Source organism: Thermobia domestica, chromosome 9 (assembly GCF_964235325.1).
Source record: "Thermobia domestica chromosome 9, izTheDome1.hap1.1, whole genome shotgun sequence".
NCBI lineage: Eukaryota > Metazoa > Arthropoda > Insecta > Zygentoma > Lepismatidae > Thermobia > Thermobia domestica.
In genome coordinates, this window is record NC_137462.1 from 77,886,960 (window position 1) to 77,913,307 (window position 26,348).

The window sequence follows — 26,348 nt, forward strand, 5'->3', positions numbered from 1 at the left end:
ATGAACTCGCTTTCATGATTTACACTTATTCGATTGTTATTGATGAAAAAAATCAACGCAAAATTTATCTTGCGAAATATATTTTTCAATAAGAATTAAACCGAACCTCTGAGTGGAAAACCAGTGACAATTCAAACAACTTGCAAATACTCTTTGCACTCAGCTGCTTAATCTTGCACAGTGTAGAATCCTATTGATTTAATGACCAATTTCGTAGAATACTTTGGGAAGTCTTCTGAAATTCTGCATCCAATATAGGAATTCTTGAAAATAAGTAAATAAAATAAAAAAAAAAAATAAGTTTTCCAAATTATGATCAGTTTCTCATTTTTCCTTTCTGCAAAAATTATGAATATCCGGACTCTTACTTGAATTTCTGAAAGTTAAACCCTACATATTGCATAAACCTCTTACAGAACAGAACAACAACTTATTTCACATCGTAAAGGCTTACATCGATCTTCAAAATTCATTTTAGTTACTACCCATATATATATAAGTATATAAATCCTCTCCTTGTATAGACATACATCTCATTTTTTTCACAAATGGTCTTACTGCTGTTGGGAAAAGTAAAGATGTGATCTTGCGTACTATTAATCTAATCACAGACATTTTTTTTCTTAAATTACATTGCCGGTTTCTAATTCATTGTCTAGAAGGAATAGTGAAGCTAATTACATAAATCCTTCCTTGCTTGAAGCAAGTATTTTTATATACTTTACTTTTATTTAAAATGCATTAAGTATGCAAATAAACTGAATTATCTCGTTCTTCAAAACACGAAACGTCATGGAACTTAATATTAAAGATCTCCAAGCTATGTATGGTTTAATACTTTATTTAACATTACACATTTATTCATAAATCTTTATTACATGTAACCGTACAAGAGGAGTTCAGCAAAGTTCTATATACATATATGTTCCTTGCTACTACGAGAAGTTAAATGCCAAACTCTGACTCAATGATGGTCATGTTCGTATCCACTAGGTAAAGCATTCATATGAGGATTGTGGAAGAGTGAGCGGTTTCCGTCTCCCCATGGGAACCTCTGCAAAATAAAAACATTACGTAATATTTGCATAATTCAACGCATAATACTACATTGGACATACCCATAATTCTTGCTTTTTTTTAAATTTTGTTTTCGATTATCAACTGTATACATAGAACACCAGTCACTTACCTTATCGGAAAACTTTCTACATAGTTCTTTCTCCTGTTGCCAAATCTATCCTCTGGCACTAATTTTTTACAGATTATTGTAATTTGTCTGAATGAATTATTTTCAAACTTCGCTATTGTATAAATTCTGAAAATGGTTGGTTCCTCACTTGTATACGCACTGTGTCTAAAGTATGGCAACATTGTTTACTGTACTTTATTAGGGGAAAGAAGAATTATGGCGTGTCCAGTGTAATTTATTAAAAAACACAAAAGTAGTTATTTTTTAAAAAAAAATGTTAATTCGCAGTACATTGGCAGGTACAATCATAACTCCTTCATATTGTTCAGTCGTTTTTCGGTGATAGGATAACAAGGACAACATAACTCTTAATATGGAGAAAAAATATACAAAATACTTCATTTCCCGCTCTTAAAACTGGAATTTTGAAAAACGCTGGGCACATGACCATCGTATTTGATAACTAGTCTCTTCTATTAATTTATTCTTAATAAGGAGCTCATCGAATTTCATCGTCCTGACTTGGGAAAATCATGAGATATTCAACTTTTCGCGTAGTTTTGTACTCTCCATACACATCTTAGGATTGCCAGTGCCAGAATTGAAAAAAAGATTCTAAGGATCATGATTAGCTGTTTCTCATTTGTCAAAACATTTCGGGATGTCAAGATCAATCACTAAATTTCTTCAATAGAGAAGAACACGTCTATGCAGGATGTCCCAGGAGGAAGGAGCAATATTTTGGGTAATGGTAGTATGGGTGATTCTAAGCAAAAAAGTTCATATGAACATACGTCCTAATCTCAACGGTTTGAGAGCTACAGGTTGTGAATCACTTTTTACTATGTTGCGTATTGCTCACCCTGTATTTACTCTACAGAGCTGAGACATTTGATAGGTGATGGATTGGCTTTTCGAACGATATGCAACATGTGGCAGTGGTATCTTTGGAACTGAAGCTATTAAGGGAAATTTGGGAAAGTTACGGTTATTTAAAGATATTGGATGGCAACACTGATTCTCAAATATCCGTCAGTAACTTCTCTTCCAATAACAACTGCCACATATTGCATACCGTTGGAAAGACCATATCATCATCTTTCAAATCTGTTCGTCTTAACTCAGAGCGCTATGGAATATAAAGTTAAAAATGGTTCACAACCTGTAGCTCTCAAACCATTGAGATTACGACCCATGTTCATATGAACTTTTCTGCTCAGAATCACCCATACATCATTTTCCGAAGTATTGCTCCTTCCTCTTGAAACACCACACACACACACACATACACACATATATATATATATATATATATATATATATATATATATATATATATATATATATATATATATATATATATATATATACACGGATATCTTGATAAAAATTGAAAGAGTGTCATCACCTATTTTACTCAAACGTTTAATGCACTTTGGAGCAGCTACTTTTTTTGTTTTCTAGAGAAAAATGAGTCTGTAGTTACAATGAACTTATTAGAGCACATTCCACCACTTCCTGCGATATGCCTTAATCGCCTTTATATCGCTTCTTCGTGGAGTTAAACTGTGTTAAATGCAGATTTACTATTCTAATGGACAACTCTACTTTCGGTTTCATCAAGTATATCACTCCAGAATTTCCTGGTTAATCTCTGGAATTTAAGATCATGACAAACGAAGTCCACGCTATATCCTGTCCTTCTACCATTGGTTTCCAATAGCTCTTTTCAGACACCTATGACAAAAGTTAAACTAGAGGAAACACTCCGAATAACATTAACTTCCTTTAAAATAATCCTCGAGTCTAACCACTTCCTTTTACTAAAATTCTCCTGTAAGGTATCGTAAAAATTGCGGCAAATTATCGTTTACTCAATTGAGCATTCAAAAGCTAGAAAACCTAAGTATATACAAGTATTTCCGGTACATTGTTTATCTGAATTAACCAATTATGCGTTAGTTATAATTATTATAATTAAAGATTTACTGTTTATAAGAATTTTGAGTTTAATTTTGTAATGTTTACACCAACTGTAATTTTCTTACTTTTAGTTTCAGAACTCGTCTTCCCAAAACTGTGATTTCGGAACTGAGTATAAAGACAAATACTGCTATATTAATTGTGATATTAATTGCATGGGTTGGAAGTGTTTGGGCACAAAACTTTCAGGTACTGAGTAGAAGTTATAAGAAAGGATTACCGTATACTTAGAGTATTTTTTTTTTCTTTTGCAAATTGATATATCTAATATAACCGCACAGATATTCTGGCTCGCGTGAACACTGTTCCGTATAGAGCTGAAATTTTGCAAAGTGAAATGATGTCTTAATGAGGATCAGAAGCTAGGGCTACAAGGTAAGATTTTTGGATTTTTGAACTATGTACCCAAGAGCATACAACAACAGTTATAATTCTTAAAATTCTTCAATGGGTAAATCTCCTGGTACAGTCCGCAGCAAAAAACCTGCAACATGAGCATGTAAGTTTATTGTGAAACGACGAGGTCTTTTGCTCCAAAATAAGTGTGCAGGGGAGGACACCGAGGTTTCTCCTGCGTGATTCGTGCCACTTAGACGTTATGTTGATTCCCTGGGCTGTTAGGCGTAGTTTCACAATAAACTTACATTTATTTATTTATTTATTTATTTAACAATCTAACTCCAACAGGGACGATCATCCCCAATTATAGGAGCTTTTACTACAATTGATTTGCAATTTAACTTATAGTTAAGCAAAAAGAAAAAAAAATACACATAATATACACAAAGAATTTTACAAAAGAATATAAAAAATAATAATCATAAGTATATAAATACAATTTTACATACACACATTTATATATTGTTTGATAAATAGTTTATATATAAATACTTCGCCTTCACACATATAAACATACGTTCTACACTGTTTACATATTTACCTTTCATATACATTCAAAATTTGCAGCTATGTATTAGAATTAAGTTATATTTTTAATGCGTTTTGCATAATAATATTGTACTTGTTAACATTGAAACTGAAATCCAAATCATGATTTCTTACCACGTCATTGTAGTTGCTTAGTATTCTGAACAGTGGTGAATTTTTATAACGGTTCGTCTTAGGTATTTTATTTACGAAAAAGTTCCGTGTTCTTAAGTTACATTGACCTGCATTAAAGTAAATCTGTTTTAAAATGTCCCTACTTTCAATGTTTCCATTCATAAGTTTATAAAGAAACATTTGTTCATGTAATCTGCGCCTTTTATGTAACGGGATAAACTGAAATTCCTGTAATATTTCATTATAAGAAATTCCCATTCTATACGATGAAAAATTATACTTCTTATAAAAAAGGAAACGTAAAAATTTTTTCTGAATATTTTCTATTTGTCTCTGATAAGAAGTATAATTCGGTGACCAAATTATAGACCCATACTCCAGTTTAGTTCTAACAAGATTATAATACAACAGTTTAATAGCCTCTAAATTTGTAAAGTTTCTTGTGTTTCTAATAACGAAACCTAGTTTTTTATATGCTTCTGCCATAATAAGTTGAATATGGTCATTAAACGACATCTTACTATCAAAAACAATACCAAGGTCTTTAACTTGATGTTTCTTTTCGAGTTCAACATTATTCAAAAAATACTTGTAGTTCTGTATGTTTTTATAAGTTCCAAACCTTACATAATGACATTTCTTTACATTTAGTTCTAAATAATTATCTTTAGTCCATTCAAATATGGACATGCTCATATTGCAGGTTTTTTGCTGCAGACGGTACATCAAAGCACGTTACACTAATTTTTTCTGACTTATTACTGCATATTCCCTAATGGTCACTCTAGAATATAAGCTATTTATAGATAAAAGTACGTACTAATGTTAGTGCTTATTTTTAATTTATTACTGCATACGCCTACAAACTTACTTTTGTTCTAACTCGCAAATGCTCATACGGTACGAATGGTGGTGGTTCGTGAGGGTGGCTTGTCACTGCGACGTAAGCATTCAGCATACACACTCCAACAGCTGGGACGGCGACGAAATAAGACAAATTTCTCCAAAGTTTCACTCCACCTGTAACAACAACAAAAATACAGAAAACGTCTAAGAATGAATTTGTTTATTATGAACGGAACTTCATACACACATACCAGATTTACTCGAATGTAAGACTTTTTTTCGACCAAACCAGGACCCCTTTTCAAGCAAGGTGAGGTGAGTCATATTTCCACCTATTGTTGAGTTGATTTTGAGTTTAATGTCCCTTTCAGCAGCGAGGATATATGAGACGAGACCTACTGATTAACGTGGAATCCGAACCATATGAGCTCCTGCCGGGAATCGAACCCTTTCCACCTATCGTCTATACAAACGGAGATGCTGCAGTTCTGTAACCAAGGGAAATATTAAAGCTCTGTGATACCAGTCATTATGACACTGCCATCATTAACTTTGATTGCTATTGTCGACAAGTGTGCCTACTGTTACAAACAAAATTACAATCGGACTGTGCGGTGAGCGGACGGTGGTGAAAGATCTTACGATGCAGCTTTCAAAAGAAATGTAATTTTGTATACTGAGAAGCATGAAGCAGAAAGCAAAGTGTCTGATCACACATGAGGAAGTATTGGAAGCACAAAACAGCAATATTTGCCTGTAAATACACCTGTTAAAGGTTTACCCGCCCCAGAAATAGTAGACACTTGCAAATTGACGAAGCAATTAATGAATTTATGAAAGTTTACAATATCAAGTGACATTATTAGACTAAAAGCTAATAAAATTGAGAGATATTTACTAATGGACGCTATGAGATACGTTTTCTGAACTGACATTACTGACCTTATATCCTTCAAAACCAACCTATTTGTTAGATGGTTTCAGTAGTTTCTGCTACTTTCCCCAGTAACTTCTCGAACTAGCCTACTGCACTCAAGTTAACGGAGCACGATGTTTGGGTGCAAAGCCGTATATCTGAAACGTTAATCTACTTAAATGGGTTATAAATGTATTTCATATCTAGATATCTACGCACTAAAAGCCTTGAAAATATGCACTAATATCACGAAAATTGTCATAAAAAATAACTACACAATTTAAAAGATTCAGAAAAATGAAATTTGACCCCAATTTTCTTAAGAAAGCTATGTTCAAAAACCATAAACTTTCGTTATGTTATAGTATGTCCTATAGTAAACAGTCACTGAAAGTCTCAATTGTAATAAATGCTTGGTTTAGTTCTAGTAAATTTTTGCATAGCGAAGCAAGGAAAAAAATATGGGTCTATTTATTTTGTTTCTAGAATGATATATCGTAATTTCAGGAAAATCGGAGACCATCCAGAAATGGATTTTATTTTCAGCATAAATCTGTATTGGGCTAAAATAAAATTTGACACCCCAAAATAAACTTCTGTGAAGTTACTTTTATACTGGTATCATTTTTCACGTAAAGGAATAGGTATTTTGGATTTCATAACTTCATAGCTATTCATAGCATTGTATTACTGCTTATTACAATGTATTTGCACCAGAGATAATTGGAAAGGAATCAACAATGAAATTTAACATAGATATTGAATAATTTATTCTTGTCTTATGTTCAACTTATAAAGACATTAACATTCCATGACGGAATTATGAGCCAAAGTATTCTATAACGTCAACAGTTTCAAAATTCTGTACAATACGGCGAATTCTTTCATCTGCCTGAATATATTTTTTATTCTTGGGCGTCTCTTCTCTTCGAAGCATTGCCTCGTACACTGAATCCCACTTTTTGTGTCCTCCGAAGTGCATCAATAAAGCACCAAATCAATGGATGGCCCATTTGAAGCTCCGATTGCAGTCCACGATGAGCTGCTTCGGCGTGGTTGTTGGTTCTTGGACTATGGTCATTGAGAACTCCGTCATACAGATTCCACATCCTTATTGGTAATTATGTTGTTCATGTACCATGCGTTTTAATAATTTATTATAGAAAAAGTGCAAAAATGAAAATATGTACAGTATTATACATATTTTAAGATACATTTTATAATGTCTGACTCAAAAAAATCAAATACACAGTGCAGTATGAATATATAGTCACATTTTGAAAATAACTAAACATTAATGAAAAACGTGCCCTTTTTACACACATTACATTTCTTTATTACGTATGTCTTGATTTTATTAAAAAGAAATATTCTTTTAAAACTAAGCCGCAGAGTACGGAGACCGGATACTCGCGGGATAGTCGAGAGTCTGCTGCAGTTCCTTCCCATTTCTTTTTGACTGGTAGACAAGTAGTGCAAGATGTGCAGAAACTTGGCTGATGTTATTTTTAGTTTTTGCAAAAATATATATGTGGAAGTTTTTTGAAATCTCCAGTGCCTATTTTCTAGTTATGAAATACACTGTAACATATGTAGGTTGATAAACCTATTTGGATAACAGGTTTTGCGCCCAAATGTCATGAAGCCCAAACATAGAACAGTTCTTTTTCCCTTGTGTTTACTTACTGATTTTATTCAAGTATCTTATTACTAACTCACAATAAAATCATAACTTCAGTTTTTGCAGCTCTCACCATTCTTCATGTACAGGTTATCCCATAAGTCCGTTTACATAAGCTATCTCGGTAATTATAGAAGATACGAAAAAATCATAAGAGAGCAATGTTGTTAAAAAGTGTTTGTTTTCAGCCTAAAATGTTGGAATTTTCGGAATTGAACCATTCGTTTGGGCTCTACACTGGTATAGAGTCCAATGGTAAAGAAAAAGGCAACGTTGCCACGTCTTTGCTGGACAACAATTAAGGAAAGTGCGTATGGTTTGAAATATCCTGGACCAAGGAGAATAGAAGGGACGGCCACAATGAAAGATATAAAGAAGGATCACACGCAATGTCAATCCAAGGCAGTGCCGTTACCATCAGAAGGGAAGGGGCAGGATCGGAAAAGCAATTGAATTGAGTTTATTCACGGCAAACTGGTATTAATTGCTTAGTGATGTCAACGAGATGAGACAAGAGGACAATCGAATAAAATTAGAAAGGGTCGAAGTGTCAAAACTCAAAAACCAGAGAAAAGTTAATAAACATGAGCTATCGCAATACAGGTTAAACTGGTACTGCAACCATGTGAGTGCTTTCAAACAGAAGCAACAATTTTTAAGCTATAAACTCCTTACAAATGTATTGTGTTTGGTGCTAGGAGAACTTTGAACGATACAATTCAATTCCACTGATTGCGACACTTAGATTCTGTGTCATTATTAAACTGTTGTCTCGTCTAGAAACAGAAGCGCCAATATCGCCACGTTTCCAGACGAGTTCAAATGAGACAGATTATCTCGTACCAAGCTGCTAGTGTAGGAATAGCACGGCATTTGGGTAGACCAAACGTGGGTACGAACCCTGCTTCGACGGCACATCCTGATTATGGTTTTTCTGTCATCCCCGGGTGCATGCCGAGATGGTCCCTTCTCTGAGGCCAGAGTCGATTCCTTCTCCAGTCCTAGACGCACCTAAAGGGCCGATGTGACCTCGGAGTGGAGATCTAATCTCTCCTTGAGTCGTTTCTTTGAACAAACATATAAATAAATAAAGTTTCTCTGCCAGTGAGCATCATTATTCATTTGCAGGTCTCGTCTTGGCCCGTAAACTTGTGGCCTTATCCCATTTCTTTGAATGATTGTCTAATGTCCTGTATGAGTTTTCGAAACGAGACGAGACACGAGGATGTTCTGGTATCGTGAGCAATACTACTTATGTCATTGGAAAGGGATTTAAAAATTTAGAAACCAGCTATTTGAGATGTACCATCCCAGCATTCGTCTAATGGGCGACAATGGCATACCATCCTTGTTCCTTTGACAAATTAATGATATCAGGAGACAGGACTGCGACACTCATACAAGGGATACCACACCTAACCTAACCCATTCACTTCAAGTCACCTAACTGTTGGAAGATCCTTAAACAGGTAAAACAATGCTGCAACTGTGCTCAGCGTAGATGATGTTCATCTTGTTGTGCACAAATTGCAATACAGTGTCGCAAACAGGCCCTAACCCGTTGCAGAGTCTCAGTAGTAATAGCAGCGCAGGTCTCGCGAATATTGTGTTGTAGAGCAGCAACTGTAAGTGGGTAATCCCTGTAAACAATGGATTTTAAGTGACCCCACAGAAAAAAAATCAAGCAGTGTTAAATCAGGCGATCTTGGTGGCCATTCCATCAGACCTCGGCGTTTGATCAGATGTGCACGAACTGCTGCATCCTACCATTGCCAAACATTGACACTTAAGTGCGATGGCGCACACTTGTGTTGGCAGTAAAATTGCTGGCGGTTTGCGAGATACAAGTTATTCAAATAAGGTTCCAGTATTGCTTGTAGCAAGTTTTGATAGGTTTCACCTATTAATCTCCCCTCTAGGAGCACAGGACCCACCAGAACCTTACATTGCACACCACACATTTATACGAGGGTCAACTTGATTATGGGAATCTTCGGCAATATGAGGTTTGCTGTCTGCACTATACAAGTAGTTATACCTGTTAACAGTTCCATTAAGATGAAATGTGGCCTCGTCGGAAAATATGATATTCGCCGGAAGGTTGAGTTGTTTATGTTCTGTGTGTGCAAACTATTAAACAGAATTCACGTAGTTGGTCGGCATCATCTCCTTGCAACTCCTGCACGAAATGTACCTTGAAGGATTGAAAATTATACTTGCGCAGAATTCTTTGCACATACATTCAGCTAGTATTACTCTCTTGGGCCACATTTCGTTATCGATCACGTTGGACTGCACATAACTTCGGCCAGAATATCAACAAGTGTCCCATCGTCGGTTATGGATGACAATGAGAGCTGTGGATGGCGATGATGAAACTGATTCGCAACCGCACGTAGACAAACCGGATGGGTGAATGACCATTTTCGCTTTGTTTGCAGGTGAATACATAGTCATTATTCTTCATACACACGGAGACGTACGGACGCCAATTCAACACACCACTTGAATGCAACACACGATGGCACAAACAGAACTAACCGACAAGTGAAAGATGAATCTCGTGCTTGATTATGTGAGACACTGCCACATGAGAAAAATAGGCGTCTTAGGCTACTATGCACATTTAAGAAAATCACTCAGCGGAGCTTTCTGTAATATTTATCAGTTTCCTACTCTCCTGCTTCTGTCTACCTTCAACGGAATTTCTCATCAAATAACGCACATTCGAGCAGTTACTATGTCCCAATTCAGGCATTTTCTTTTCCTTTCTTCATTTATTTCATTTCAACTATTTCCCAGTTTCTATACAGTTCGCCGCAGCTCGGTTGGTAATGCGCCTGACTACGATACAGGCTATTTATGCGGTCATTGTTCAAACCTCGGTCAGGACATTGGTTCATTGTAAGCACTCTCATGTTTGGCGACAACGAGGTCAATTTAGCCTCCTATTAAATTGCGTAACAGTGTTTTTTGAACCAGTACCCTTTTCATGTTCTTTCATTTATCTAACAAGTAGACAACTGGTACCCCTTGCATAACATGTATTCTCTTGATTTCATTCATTTGTCAAAGGAAGAAGGATGGTATGCCATTGTCACCCATCAGACGAATGCTGGGATGATACATTTCAAATAGCTGGCTTCTACCACTACGAAGTTCATTTGACACAAGCTGGGATCGAACCAAGAACCCCATGCGCCAGAAATGAACTTAGCCATCACGGTACTCGACACAGGATCTAAGTGCCGCAATCAGTGGAATTGAATCGTATCGTTCAAAATTGTCCTAGCACCAAGCACAAAACATTTGTAAGGAATTTATAGCTTAAAAGTTGTTGCTTTTATTCCAAAGCACTCACATGGTCAGCGTACCAGTTTAACATGTATTGCAATAACTCACGATTATCGACTTTTCTCTGGTCTTTGAGTTTAGGAACTTAGGCCCTTTTTAATTGTATTCAATTGTTGTTGTCTCATCTGGTTGACATCACTAAGCAATTAATACCAGTTTGCCGTGAATAAATTCAATTTCTTTTTCATATCTGCCACGTCCCCTTCTGATACTGACGCCACTGTCTTGGATTGACGTTGGTGTAATTCTTCTTTATATCCTTCACTATAGCCGTCCCTTCTATTCTCCTTGGTCCAAGATACTTCAAACCACACGCACTTTTCTTCATTGATGTACAACAAAGAGGTAGCAACGTTGCCCTTTTCTTTACCATTGGGCGCTTGCAAGTGACACTTTTGGGTCACTTGCTGGTTTTTATGTTAAAATAATGCTTTGTAATTTATATATTGTTTTATATCTGTATATTGGTGTTGATTTATATATTTTAAGTTATTATTATTAGGTTAAGAAATCCAGATCTGGGCATTGAGTGATTAATTATTATTAATAATTGTATGTATATATAATTGTTGTATTTACTATGTATATTTATATTATTTCTATTTTCAGCTATTACATCAAAAAATACCCCTAGTAAAAAGAATAGTTCGATAGCAACTCTGTTTCAGAGAATAACAGTTTTAAAGTATTCAGAGAAAGCTTCTTTTTGGTAGAACACCCTCCTGCCCACCACTCGTTTTTTCTACATAGCTTATATATGATAGCTTTCTTATATAAACGGAAGATTTTTACAGGGAAGGGGTCAGTTGACCGTCAGTCTTGAAGGAGACTTCGGATAGTCTCCAAAATGTAGTCTATACGACGGACTCGGCTTGGTGAGCCGAGTGGGAACTTCTTTCTCCCCGTAAGAGAATATTAGGTCTTCAAGTAAATGAAGGGGGAGTATTACGGAGGTCTTGCTTAGACTCGTTAGGTTCTCCAAGTCTTAAATAGGGCAGAAGGCATGAGCTATATTAGGTTCTACCTTCTAGTAGCTTTTCATTTTTAAGGGACCTCTTTCTTGGACTAAAATGATGTCCTGTGAGAAGAAGGGATATAGAAAAATAATTCTCATACTAATTCAAGAAACAGATTTTTGCTAGGGAATTAGGCCCTATAGAATAGGAACAGGATTTGATCCTTGAAATGCTACATTCCATATTTAGGTGGATATGGCATTTAGATTAACAATTCCCTGATATTAAAATTTTTGAGTACGTGTTCAAAACTGAAGCTGTATACGGCTTTGGTCGGTTATAAAGTAATTTGTTCCTCTTGCAGGACACATTAGGTTTTTATGAATACTCTAAACACAGATTCCTGGGTTCGATCCCTTGAAGTAGACTCGTGAGAGGCTACTGATAGAGTTTTTAGATTTTCTTTCTTTCTTTTCTTTTTTTCTTTTTTCTTTCTTTTCTTTTTCTTTTTTTTTTTTTTTTTTGAATCACATCTCCTATTTCAGGGAGTATGGTTCTTATCTAACCTTTACCTGCCAGATCTATTTAAGGATCTTTCGCTACTATAAGACGAACTCATTCTCCTTACCTACCTATCCCTATAATAAGTTTTTAGATAGATATCCTAGTGCATCTCCTATTTAAGGGAGTACACGAAATAGGGTTGTAAGCCAGGGCTTTTGATGTAGTGAGTCAATGCCCTTTATAAGTTAAGGTTAACAGAGGACGCTTTTAGTGAGGGTTATCCCTTCTGTCTGCAACAGGCACATAATTAGAGAAACCTTAGCTTAATCAAGTTTCCTAAAACTAGAGAAAATTAAGGAATTAGAGAGGAGAATACCCAACAGGTATATCTCATGCACTTTTAAAGGGAAATATTTCATAGAATTATCAATTTTTTCTAAATAAACTTTTAATAGAGGTAACTCATGTGTTGTGATTTCATATGTAGATAAGATCCTGAGTTATAAACCTGTTTATTAAGTTAATTACCCTAGACATTACTTATTTTTGTTTTAAGATACGAGCCTGAATATTATTTATTATATTTATTTTTAAAAGTTTGTCGAAAATTTTGTCCTAGAGACATGAATGGTCAGAGCTCACAGTCTGACGGATTGTAGTGTTACATATAAGTAACTTAATAATTTTTTTTCTTTCTTTCTTTCTTGACAAACATGCTATACCAATGTAAATCCCAAATGGTTGGTCCACTTCCAAACATTCCAACATTTTAGATTGAAAACACTTTCCCACAACATTGCTCTCTAATGATATTTTCGCATCTTCAATAATTACCGAGATAGCCCATGTAAACGAACTTATGAGACACCCTGTAAATATAAAACCGCCTAAACCAAGGCGGATGGAAAAGAAAGCGTTTCCCAGGAAACACGTATCGGTGACTGACTGGTTAAAGAATGTTTTGGGGTGTCGAAGTGATGGTTTGTTCAATCTGAACTCGATGCATTGCATCGACTCCTTTCACGAACATGGAATGGGTCGTTATTACAGTTCTAAAAAACTACATAATTTTTCCCAGTGTGCGGTACACGTGTTCGCGATCATGGCCCCACCGCGGGCTAAAATATTGAAGATCAAATTTTAACAGGGATACAAAAAACACTGAATGCAAGGTGACAGTTCGTTTCCGTTAGAAACATAACTGTTTGGAAGTTTTGAAGAGAAGATATTAGAGCAAATATATAAAAGCATATGGAAGCTGACATAACGAACTATACAACAGCTACGAAGATGGAGACATAGCAAGTACAGGAAGCTTAGCCGTTTACAATGGGTAAAGTATATTTTCAAAATGGAAGAAAAGACGGTAAGAAACAAAATTTTCTCAGCTGATGGGAAAAAACAGTGAAGGGAAGACCGTGAAAAAGATGGGACATGATATTAGGGAATAGGGTTGGCAAAAACCATGGTTTTTATTTAAAAAAAAAAAAAAAAAAAAAAAGTTTTTTTTGTTTAAACCAGGTTTTTTTTTTTGATTTAAATAATTTACTCTATGTATTTATATTAGATATGGACAGAAATTAGTTCGTTTCACCTTGGTGTTATTATGCAACAACAAGGTTATGCTGCAAGGGGTAACATAAGCTTAAAGCGGAATCCAAACCGCTCCTCGGCTTCAAGAAAAATTGTCCATTTCGACACGAAACCGGGACTAATTGGTCACAAATGCGATAGCCGACTCACTCACGAAGGACTCCTGATAAAAATACGTTGTACTGATCTTTACATAGGCCTAGTTAATATAACTGTCAAGAGTCATTTCAGAAGGGCAAAAAGATAAACAGTTACACAAGTAAAAACATTATACAATTATATATAAATCGGGAAACTCTCACCTTAGCCATTGGGAAAATCCTGTTATTACTTTAAATGTATTTGTATATAAAATTTTAAGGTCAACGTATCATAATCACTACGCTAAAACTGAGGTATTAAATTACGAATTTGGTATGTAAATATCATTCAATAAAATTAAAACAAAGTCAAATCCAAGCTGATGTTGGAAGCTGCGTAGGCAGTTGATAAATTTGCCAATTTGTATAAATATATTTAAGCAACCTTGGCTTCTTTATAAAACAACAGGCATTCAGGCAAGTAGAAATATATAATTTGGTTTCGTTTCGTATGTTTAGGCTTAACATCCCTGAAATACCAAGGTTATCACGGAAAAACTTTCGCTTAAAGGGACACCTCGAATCGCTACTTGGTTTACACTTGAAAGATGGGTTGTGGTTCGACCGAGAATTGAACACGGGACCCCTTGATTAAAAGGTGAAAAGTACATAAACGTAATACAGATGGTTTCATATGTGGAGACGTTAACATGAAGTTCACACGATTTAAAGCATTTTTCGTTCTTTTTTTGTTTGGTTTAAACCAGCCAACAATGTTAGGGAATATGAAAGACACTGGAATACAGAACTGAAAGTAAATGTCATGGAACAGGAGAAAGAGGCAGATTCTGACGGAGGCGAAGGCTCGACTAAAAGCCTATAGTGCCATAGAAAAAAAAATTCCTTTATGCAGTGATTTACACGAAACAAAAGAACATAAGGTAAAATATTCTGTTCATGAGTTGCAATACTTACGATAACAGTTGCATACATACCAAGTACAGAGGTTGTTCAGCCCACGCTTGGGCGATTTCGTTCCTTCCCCCTCCCGGGCAGAATGGACTCACCCGACCTGGCTCGTGGTGTCCTGCAGTGGCTTCCTGGGAACGGAGTTGCTCTTCCGCGCGGACAATAACGTACAAAACAGGATCATTGTTGTAAGTGTTGTGTTAAATTTGTTTCCAAGTGTGTGGGTTTCCGCTCTGTGACCAAAATGCCACCCAAACTAAGCCGGTTTTGGGAAGGCTATGTAGCGGGCTCTTTATGACGCCCACTTTAGTGTTTCTGTCATTAGAAAACAGTGCAAGAAGTATGGTTGCAACATCAGTTGAAGTGGAATAAAAAATATTAAAAAGTACAAAGCTCCACGATTTGGATCACCAACGAAGTTTCCTAGGAAGCGGGAATGTACCAAGGCCACCTCCACCATGCAGGGGAAACTTCGCAAAATGGCAATGCAAGAAAATCCGCCAACACAAAGGTGTATGGCTAATCGTCTTGACGTGTCTTTGGGGACTGTGAGCCGGATGTTACACCATCAACTCAAGCTTGAAAAAGCCATGAATGCTCGCGGCCATCTCCTTACGGATGCCCACCAAACGGGACGAAAGTGTAACGCCCGGAAGCTGTACGAACGGCATTTGGCAAAACAAAGGTGGATGTACGTCGTAACACTCGATGAAGCATGGACTTACCTTTCCGACTGCGCCAAACCGAGAGGCATCATGTACCGAGAGAAAGGCGCCAAGAACTCCAGAAGGTGGGTCCGTGCCTATAAAGAATCCTTCCCAAAATGATTCATGGTCGTTACTGGCTACTGTTACCGAGGTAAACTGAAGATTTGTAGGGTGGCAAAGAACTGCAAAATAAATTTGCAGTATTTTCAGGAGCAGATCATGCGGCCGATCTACGAGCATGAGATTCCAACAATGTACGGAAATGACGCCAATCTGGTGCGCATTCACATGGACAAGGCCTCATCACATACATCACGACCGTTCCACGCATTCTACAGAGAGATGGAGGTGGCAAGTGGTATACAGGTGATACCTTTCAATGAGGTACCTGTTAAATCTCCAGATGCAAGTCCTATGGACTGTTGTGGATTTGGATTGCTGAAGCGGGCTTTGGGAAAACTGCGTGTGACAACTGTGGAAGGACTTTGGAAAGCTGTGCAAAGGGAATGGGACAAGATTCCCCTCCCAGTTCTTCAGAGAAGCCTATTACAGTGGAAATTACGCTGTCGCTATTGTTAGGAATCAAGGGAAACACATCGAGCACTTACGGACCTGGCGCCATGGATTCTTCTAACTTTTTAGGTAAGTCGAAATTGGCCAAATGTAGACTGAACAACCTCTGTATTATCAAAAACCAATGATGAACTCAGTAATGGTAATCAGGTGTTATTAAATTAATGTTGAATTAGCACGAGGCCATTAGAAAAGCAAGCATAATTATGCCCTCGAAGAACTTCTAATGTAGCAATATGAAAGATATAGAGTTCATCTGTGGAGCTCTTCTCATCCTTACCAATTAACAAAAGCTAGGAAACTAAAGACTCTTCTGCGAGCGTAATTTAATGTACCTTCTATACATAGAGATATTACATTATTTTCCACGTACAGAACATTAGGAAAACATGTTCTTACTGGGAAGAATTTTTCCCTTTAGTTTTCCGCAGACGGTTAAGCCATATCTTCAATAGTTTTAATACTGTTGAATTTCCTTTGATTTAGTTATCTAAGGGACTTTTATAGCAACGCACTTAGAAAGTAACAATTCATAAATAAACTCAAATTAACAGTTAATAATTGTAGTAAGCTCATAACAGAAAGGGTGATTAAGAACGGGATGGATACTATCAACGATGTAGTAATTTAGAGTTAAATTTAGAAAATGAAACAGATTGGACACGCTTCAAACGGACATAATTTGACAGTCCACCTAGGTATCATCATTGCTATGTCGTTCTTCATACCAGTGAGGAAGAAGTCTTCAGCTTTTCATAAATAACAAGAATATCATAACATCGAATTTACTACAGAGGCATAAGATCGAAATATATGAAACTATTCTACAAAATTTCGAAATCTTTCCAAATGAGGACCCAACTATGAGGTTTAAGAACACACACAAATTATATTACCTAATTATGAGCCAAAACAGGGGCGCTTTTTTTTCCCACATTATTTACCGTTACCTGAAACTGGAGGTGCGAGACATCCCTCGACTGGACAGCCAGAAGAGCTGGAACGTCTCCACCCATATGGATACGATTTCTAGCCAAACTGACCGGTCTTCACAGGGCTATAACGCACAGAAAGAGATAGTTGGGTTGGTGCTATAACGCACAGAAAGAGATAGTTGGGTTGGTGCTAGAAAGGGCATCTATTAGCCAGGCATGTACTTTATATCATTTCATCTTAAACAACTTTCTGCATAGGCTTGATGTATACAGAATAGCAAGAGACTTACATTGAACATATGAGTTTCACTGATTTAACTCTTAAGCAGGGTTGGCAAAAACCATGGTTTTTATTGAAAAAAACCAAAAAACCAGTTTTTTTTTGGTGTAAATAATTTACTCTATGTATTTATATTAGATATGGACAGAAATTAGTTTGTTTCGCCTTGGTGTTATTATGGAACAACAAGGTTATGCTGGAAGGGGTCACATAAGCTTAAATCAGAATCCAAACCGCTTCTCAACTTACATCCAAGGGAAATTGTCGATTTGGACACGAAACCGGGACTAATTACTCACAAATGCGATTGCCGACTCACTCACGAAAAACTCTTGATAAAAATACGTTGTACTGATCTTTAAATAGGCCTACTTGTTAATATAATTGTCAAGAGTAATTTCAGAAGGATAAAAAGATAAACAATTACACAAGTAAAAACAGTACCAGAAATATACATAAATCGGGAAAATCCCCCCTTAGCCGTTGGGAAAATCCTGTTATTGCTTTAAATGTATTTGTATGTAAAATTTTAAGGTCAACGTATCATAATCACTACGCTAAAACTGAAGTATTAAATTACAAATTTGGTACCGGTATGTAGATATCATTCAATAAAATTCAAACAAAGTCAAATCCAAGTTGATATTGGAAGCTACGTAGGCAGTTGATAAATTTTGCCAATTTCTATCAATATATTTAAGCAACCTTGGCTTCTTTATAAAACAACAGGCATTCATTCAAGTAGAAATATATAATCTGGTTTCATTTCGTATGTTTAGGCTTAACATCCTTATGAAATACCAAGGCTATCACAAAGACTTTCGCTTAACGGGACACCTCGAATCGCTACTTGGTTTACACTTGAAAGATGGGTTGTAGTTCGACCGAGAATTGAACACGGGACCCCTTAATTAAAAGGTGAAAAGTAGATAAACATAATGTGGATGGTTTGATATGTGTAAACGTCACCATGAAGTTCACACGATTTAAAGCATTTTTAGTTCTTTTTCCTTTTGGTTTAAACCATTTGGTTTTTTTTTTTGGGGGGGGGGGTTAAACCAGTTGTTTTTTTTGAAAAAAAAAGTTTTTTTTTTGAAAAAACCAGTTGGTTTAACCCAAGGTTTAAACCAGCCAACCCTGCTCTTAAGCATCTAAAATAACTTGAAATGACCTTGTAGTATCCTTAAACAATAAACTCTGATAATCAAGATGATCATGTGGAACTTCAAATTATGAATACTGGTAGTTCAAGCGGTAGATATTCCACGTATGGATATGGGGATAGCCACGGTTGGTTACGATGTTAGCGGATTGATTCGATTAACGACCTCGACGGTGGTGATCGCTTTAACTGTCTCTTGAAAAAATACAAAATTGAAAAATATGATTTCGTTCAAGAAGTTACTGTGTGGAGTAAAGGATGAACCTACTAACATTAAAATCTCATCAAGCCAACTAAAGTGATCCTACTGAACTGGGCCTATATTTTTATATATTAACAAACGAAGTAGGGACTTCAAGGATAAACTGGTTTGCTGCCATAATTCATATTATATATATGATTACACAGAATTCTCTCAGGGATTGAATGTTAAATTCGGTATCAAATAAATTATAGCTTACAATTCCCACAGAAATAAATTGTTTGAGCAAGAATAACTCCAGTACTAAAAGATCAGTCTAAACAGTCAAGTCTCTTCGCTTGCATTCTATCATTACTATTCGCATCAAAATTGTGAACAATTAAACAGGCGACCAGGGTGGCTCAATAACAGATCACTTACCTATGGCACGTTGGGTGCCTGATTCCATTGCAGGCGAGGGCTGTCCTATTTCTTCCCACTTACGTCATTTCATCACTATCATCAATTTCATTGGGCTGTCCTATTTCTTCCCACTTACGTCATTTCATCACTATCATCAATTTCATTATCACCGAATTTCTTAGTCTCGGTCTATAACCGGGAGACGTTAAATCAGCGTTTCCCACCCTTTTTCAACTTACGGCACACTACGGGTGTTACTTGGATTTTCGCGGCACACTTATTGATATTATTATTTGTAAATATAAAACACAGTGGTACTTTTTTCTGTGATTATTAATCATCTTCTCACAGAGAAGAAAGCTCTATCACTGGTTTTTCCCCGTGGTAAATCATTATGCTTATTTTTCATTCTAATTTTAACCTTTTCAGGACGGGCAGGGATTTCAAGAAAATCGTAGACCTTTACTTTGGCGGTCCTAGCACCCCTCCTAATTCATCGATGGGTATGAATTATACCTTGTTGGAAAGCTTATGAAACAAAGATTTTAGTAAGATAACCTTTGACGCTACCGTACCCAACCCGTAGAAGAAAGAGGAAAAAGTGAAATTTATTTTTTCCGAAATTTGTGAGAGTCTGGCAACACTGTTTCTAGTCGTACGCTAGAAAAAATATTCTGACCTGTAAGCCAGACATTGATAATAATTATACCAAAAAGTGAAAGGCAAAGGTACAATAGCTAGGTAAAAAAAAAATCGGAAGATAGAATCCAGGTAAATCATCCTGTTCCTATTTTCCCGAGAAATTTTCGTCTACCCTTACGTTGACAGGCTTGGCGACGCTCCTAAATGTCACACATAAACAAACCATACCTCGTTGGAAACCTTATAGAACAGACATTTCAGAAAAGTAACTTTCGTGTCTCTCGGACCAAACTAGTAAAAGAAGAATTTTTTTTTTTTTTTTTCAAAAATACATTTCTTCAGATTTTGTCAGATTGTGGCAACGCTGTTATACCGTACGCAAGCAAAAAACCTCAGATTTACGCCATACACTGGGGACAATGATATCAAAAAATGAAGGGTTTAGATTCAATAGGAACGGCGGGAAAAATTCTGAACACCGAACCTACGTGAATCATCCTGTATTTTTTCGATAGATTGTGGTATACGCTAACATTGGCAAGTCTGGTGATGCCCCTAATTGTCACAAACATATCAGCTATACCTCGTTGGAAACCTTATGAGACACCCATTTCAACAGGGTAACTTTCGTGTCTCTCGGGCCAAACTAGTAAAAGAAGAAGACGAAAGTCAAAATTTTTGCGAAAAAATCTATTTTTTCCAAATTTGTCCGAGCATGGCAACACTGGTATTTGTCGTACGCAAGGAAAAAAATTCTCACATTTACGCCAGACATTGGGAACAATGATACAAAAAAATGACGGGTTTAGGTACAATAGGAATGGGGAAAAAAATTCGGAACATCCAACCTACGTGAATCATCCTGTATTTTGCTTGAGAGATTGTGGTATACGCTAACATTGGCAGGCTTGGCCACGCTCCTAATTGTCACAAACATATCAGCTATACCTCGTTGGAAAGCTTATGGAACAAACATTCCAACAAGGTAACTTTCGTGTCTGTCGTGCCAAACTAGTAAAAGAAAAAGAAGACGAAAATGAAAATTTTGGGGGGAAAATAAAGTTTTTCGAAATTTGTCGGACTATGGCAACCTGTTGTTTGTCGTATGCAAGAAAAATAAATCTCACATTTATCCCAGTTATTGTGAACAATTGTGCAAAAAATAAACCATGTAAGTGCAGTAGGAATGCAGAAAAATTCTATTTTACTAACGGCAGAGAATAAACTCGCATTGGTTCACCTAACATTGTTCGTCGAAAGATCATTGTTTTTCTTTCCTTTTGCTTCGGCAGGAAGATTTTGGAGTTGAAAGAAATGTATTGCATACTTACGACCCTTAGGTTCAACTGATAACTATAGCTGGCCTTGACCAGACTAAAAAAAGAACGGTGCGTTCTGAGGTGATAACTATTTTCCTTTCGCTCTCTCTCTCTCTCTCTCTCTCTCTCTCTCTCTCTGTGTGTGTGTGTGTGTTTGTTCAATAAGTTACCTTGTTGGAATATCTGTTCTGTAAGTTTTCCAACGAGGTATAGCTGATATGTTTTTGACAATTAGGAGCGTGGCCAAGCCTGCCGATATTAGCATATACCACAATATCTCGAGCAAAATACAAGATGATTCACGTAGGTTCGAGGTTCCGAATTTTTTTCTTCACTCCTATTGCACCTACACCATTTATTTATTTTTTTTTTTATATATATCGTTGTTCCCAATGTCTGGCGTAAATTGTGAGATTTTTTTTCCTTGCGTACGACTAATAACAGGGTTGCCATAGTCCGACAAATTTCGAAAAATTTGATTTTCCAGCCAAAATTTTGAATTTCGTCTTCTTCTTTTACTGGTTTGGCCCGAGACACACAAAAGTTACATTGTTGGAATGGCTGGTCTATAAGGTTTTCAACGAGGTATGGTTTGTGAGTCTGTGATAATTAGGAATGTCGCTAGGGCTGTCAACGTTAGGGTACATTACAGTGGATATTGAATAATATACAGGATGTGTCACGTAGGTGTGGGGTTCCGAATTTCTTTTTCCATTCGTATTGAACCGACGGGTTTGACTTTTGTGCATCATTGTCCCAAATATCTGTCGTAAATGTGCGTCTTTTTTTCTTGCGTACGATGAATAACAATGTTGCCAGAGTTCCTCAAATTTGAAATATTTTTTTTGTCTTTATAAAAAAATACACAATAAGAAAAAGGGTAAATTCAATACCCCTCCTATTCACCCCTCTCAAGCCCAAAAGTCATGGACTGAGTATGGCTAGTAAGTATGTTCATTTGTCTCCATGGATGCCATTTTTTATCCTTGTAGCTCCATCAGGGGGGATATCTCCCCCCAAATTCTGAAGGGAGAGAGGGAAAGCTATAAACACCTAACTTTGCCCCCCTCCCCCTTCACGGCGGGACCCATTACATGAATGATATACACAAGATTAGAAAGTTCCATCCTTTCTGAAGAGATACATAACAAAATCATATCTCTATATTAATTAGGAGCTGAGCTAGAGGTTTGAATTGCTGGCTCAAGGGTTGAGCAGTTCGTCCTGAAAAGGTTAAAATAGAAAACAATTGCAATGGAATATAGGACTCAGCTTTTTAAAAATACGCTCTCTTTTTAAAAACTGTATCCAACCTTTTACTAAGAAGGAAGACCACTAAATAATGAAAACAAAGAAATCTCTCTTACTTTTAAAACACAAATGTAGGTAATTTGTCGAGAGAATTGAATGATATTTTAAACTCTCAAGTTACGAAATAGTCTGAAACATTACAGAAGCAATAATGCAACAATAACAATGATAACAGATACTTTTTTCAACATTAGAAATGTACAGAACAGTAACTTGGTATGAAACTTAAAATTGTAGATTCATAGTGATGTGAAACAAATATGTACATTTTTCCCTACGTCTTGCAATTTGATTGCTAAAACAATTTTGTTTCGAATACTCGCGGCACACCAGTGGCCCATTCACGGCACACCGGTTGGGAAACGCTGCGTTAAATAAATAACTTGTCCTATCTTAGGGAATGATAGATTTGTAAAATTCACAGAAAATAATATCTAACGTTACTTCAAAAGAGGAATGCGTAAATGATCAGATTATATAGGTACTTCGTGCAGGTTTACTTTTCGAACACCACTCGAAACAATTGTTGAAAAACTATAATTTTTACCCCATTAATTTTTTTCCATATTGCCTCGTAAATGAATTGCTCTGGACGACATGAAAATACCTTACCTGGCAGAGATAAAATTCCATGCGCCATCAGAATTAATAGTTAAAAATTACAATTTACGATTATAAATTCGGCATAAAACTACCATACGTAAAACACAAACCAACCTGTAGTAGGTGGCCACTAAAAAGCACGAATGTTATATAAGAGAGTCAGGACGGAGAGAAAATGAAATATTTCAGTTTAACGTCCCACAGTTATTCCGGTTAGGCTAAAGAAGACAGTGATCATGAATAATGAATGAAATGGTGGAATGAAGAAAGTTCACATGACGGGGGCTGAGATCGAACCCGAATCCAAGCACCAGAGGCGAACGCTCTACCACGGAGCCACCGCCGCCCATAGGACAGAGAGAAGCTATTGAGCCCGCGCAATAGTGCATCCGAAGGAAGCAGGCACGTTAGCGACAGTGGGTATGCGCGTAAGCAATAGTAGTGAAAACAAGTAGGTTTAGGCAATGTTGCGAGCGTCAGTAACACTTCTCACGGTTTCATACTAACGATCCACTTGTAAATATTAAATTCAACTTCTGTAAACTGTGCAGAAATACACTGCCGGTGAAAATAGTATATAATAAAGTCAATATTTCATATGTACTCATTTATTTTATTCTTCGCAGAGCACTTGTAATGATTTTAGACTAGTAACCTTACATTTCTAAACCTAAATTACAGCTCTTTGCTTTGTACTGAATTTTATGGCCTGCAGAAAGTTGTTTCTCATAAATACGTCTTTTCAGGCAAAGTACTGAGTTTTATCTGTAAAATGTAGTGTGCCAAAAGTAAACCAGCTCCAGGATATTACTGTGACATTCTCATTAATGTTGAAAAAAATAATGTAAAAAATCCAAAGCAAGCTATTGTAAGTACAGAATAGTACGTAAGGAATCCCTGATGCAATGAATTCGTATGTGAAATTGTCATAATCCGGAATAAAGCTGTCAGGCAGGTAAGGCATATAGTGTGGCAGTACCAATTTTAGATTTTATTTTCAAGTCAAATCTGATTCTCATTTTTAGTTCATGAAATAAGAAAATAAATCTATTTGTTAACACTGTATCCGAAGAATTAGATCACGATATAATGGTTACACCATAATGCCTGTGAATTTGGCACACCCAAAATAGAACCTAGAATTAGAACAATCTCGTAACAACAATAGTAAAACGCGTAATAGTGACGGTGGGTACACGCGTACGCGAGGATAGTGAAAAGAAGTGGGTCTTGGCAAAGTACGAGTTTCAATAGCACTTGTCATTGTTTCATACTAGTTACGCCCCACTGGTAAAGATAAAATACAATGTGCAGAAATACACCGTCGGTGGAAAATAACATCTAATATAATCCTTTTTCATATCCATTCACTCAATTCATCCATCGTAAAGGATTTGTAATGATTCTATACCAGTAACCCTACACCTGTAAACCTAAAATATAGCGGTATTACTTTGTATAAAATTCTGTCGCATGCAAAAACGTGTTCCTTATACGTCTTTTCATACAAAGTAATCAATTTTATCTATAAATCTTTCAAAATGTGGTGCGTTAAAACTACACCAGCACCAACAATTCATAAGGTACCGGTACTAGAAATGGATTTCACGAAGAAGGAACTAAATATTACATAAATTAATGTATGATTCCGCAAAACAAGACAAAATGGCAAAAAGGTATACACGGGCTCCGAGCCCATCCTTTTGTTGAACTCAATTTCAATCGCTTTCCGGCTTCTTTATTTTTTGTTGAGCCAAGAAAGGCTTGTGTATAGCCCGCTCCCCCCAGTTCTTTGTCACCGGAACTGGAAGAATCACTACTACTACTACTACTACTACCACTACTACCGCTACTACTACTTATACTAAAGCCTCCTTACCACAAGATTTACATCTTAAATCTTTATAACATGTGATTTCGATTCATTATGAACTGATATGAACCGTTAGAATCACTATGATTCGTTAAAAATCACTGGGGGAAGCGGGCTATACTCAATCCCCAAAATACAAGCACACATAATAATAAAACGGTGATATTATTTGAATATATTTTTGTGGTGAACACGACACAACTATTTATAACCATACCTCTGTTGGTTCCCCTCGGTGTAACCTAATCAAATAATAATAATAATAATAATAATAATAATAATAATCTGATGGGATGCATTACTGTAGAACATCAGATGTCTAATGTATAATGAAAGCATTTTTCCTGGTGCGCCCCTGAAGATTCCCCATACTAAAGGGGTGTAATGCTATTTCGTCCATGTAAATCTTTTGCAAATAACTATATAAAAAGTAGCAAATTAACCTTCACTATCGACTAAATAATTCTTCAAACATAACATACATGAAATCAAATGCCACTGTATGTATGAACAAATATTTGATAAGTAATTACAAAACCCTAACATTGCTAATGATCTTCGGCATCCAAGAAAGGACACGGATTGCTTCCAAGATTTGATAACAAATTACTTCTGAATATGTTGTGATACATACTGTTTTTCATATATAGAAATACTAGGAGTTAAACAGTACCTCCATGGCCGCCAGCTGTAGCAGAAGGCCCTTGGGCCCCTTGCCTTAAAGTTGTTGTAAATAAGCTGCGAGAACTCCTTGCAACAGCACTCGCCATTTTTTCCTGCAGCTGAAAGAGAATTTGGTTGTGTTCAACAAAACCGATATCAGTTCAGAAGTCGATCACTACTATCACACTACAGAGTCATCTGGTGGGCTTTTATAAACAAGAACCCTAAAAAGCAAAAATTAATCTTTATTAATGCGGCTTCATACAAAGTGTGTAAGATGATTAATAAATCTTTGTCCAAATTTATTCATGAAAGACGAATCAATTAAATTTTAGTGTGAAGCAAGGTTATTTTATATACCTTGGATTATAGAATCTGCCAATGGTCTGCGATCCAATAAAAGCGAACAAACCTAGTGTTAGAATAAGAACCAATCAGATGTACCTAAACTGAAAAGTGATTCCTCTCTCTACTCTATGGTTATTCCTGAAATTTCACTCGATATTAACTTTCAAAACAAATAGTTTCAGTCAATAAATTTAT

At 36.3% G+C, this 26,348-nt stretch overlaps 1 protein-coding gene across 1 annotated transcript; it reads right to left on the bottom strand.

The window, feature by feature from the left end:
- Positions 1-825: 825 nt before the first annotated feature.
- On the bottom strand, positions 826-25,970 carry LOC145694775 (cytochrome c oxidase subunit 6A, mitochondrial-like). The gene is made up of 3 exons (XM_081771405.1): positions 25,816-25,970; positions 5,106-5,254; positions 826-1,054 (listed from the first exon to the last, which is right to left on the bottom strand). The coding sequence occupies exons 1-3, from the start codon at positions 25,910-25,912 to the stop codon at positions 965-967; spliced, it is 336 nt and encodes a 111-aa protein (XP_081627531.1). The 5' UTR covers positions 25,913-25,970; the 3' UTR covers positions 826-964.
- Between the last annotated feature and the right edge of the window lie 378 nt (positions 25,971-26,348).

Coding starts and splice junctions, on each gene's coding strand:
- LOC145694775 (XM_081771405.1), bottom strand. CDS start 25,912: ATGGCGAGTGCTGTTGCAAGGAGTTCTCGCAGCTTATTTACAACAACT. Junction 5,255..25,815: donor TACAGCTGGCGGCCATGGAG/GTACTGTTTAAC, acceptor TTGTTGTTACAG/GTGGAGTGAAACTTTGGAGA. Junction 1,055..5,105: donor ATTTGCGAGTTAGAACAAAA/GTAAGTTTGTAG, acceptor TTTATTTTGCAG/AGGTTCCCATGGGGAGACGG.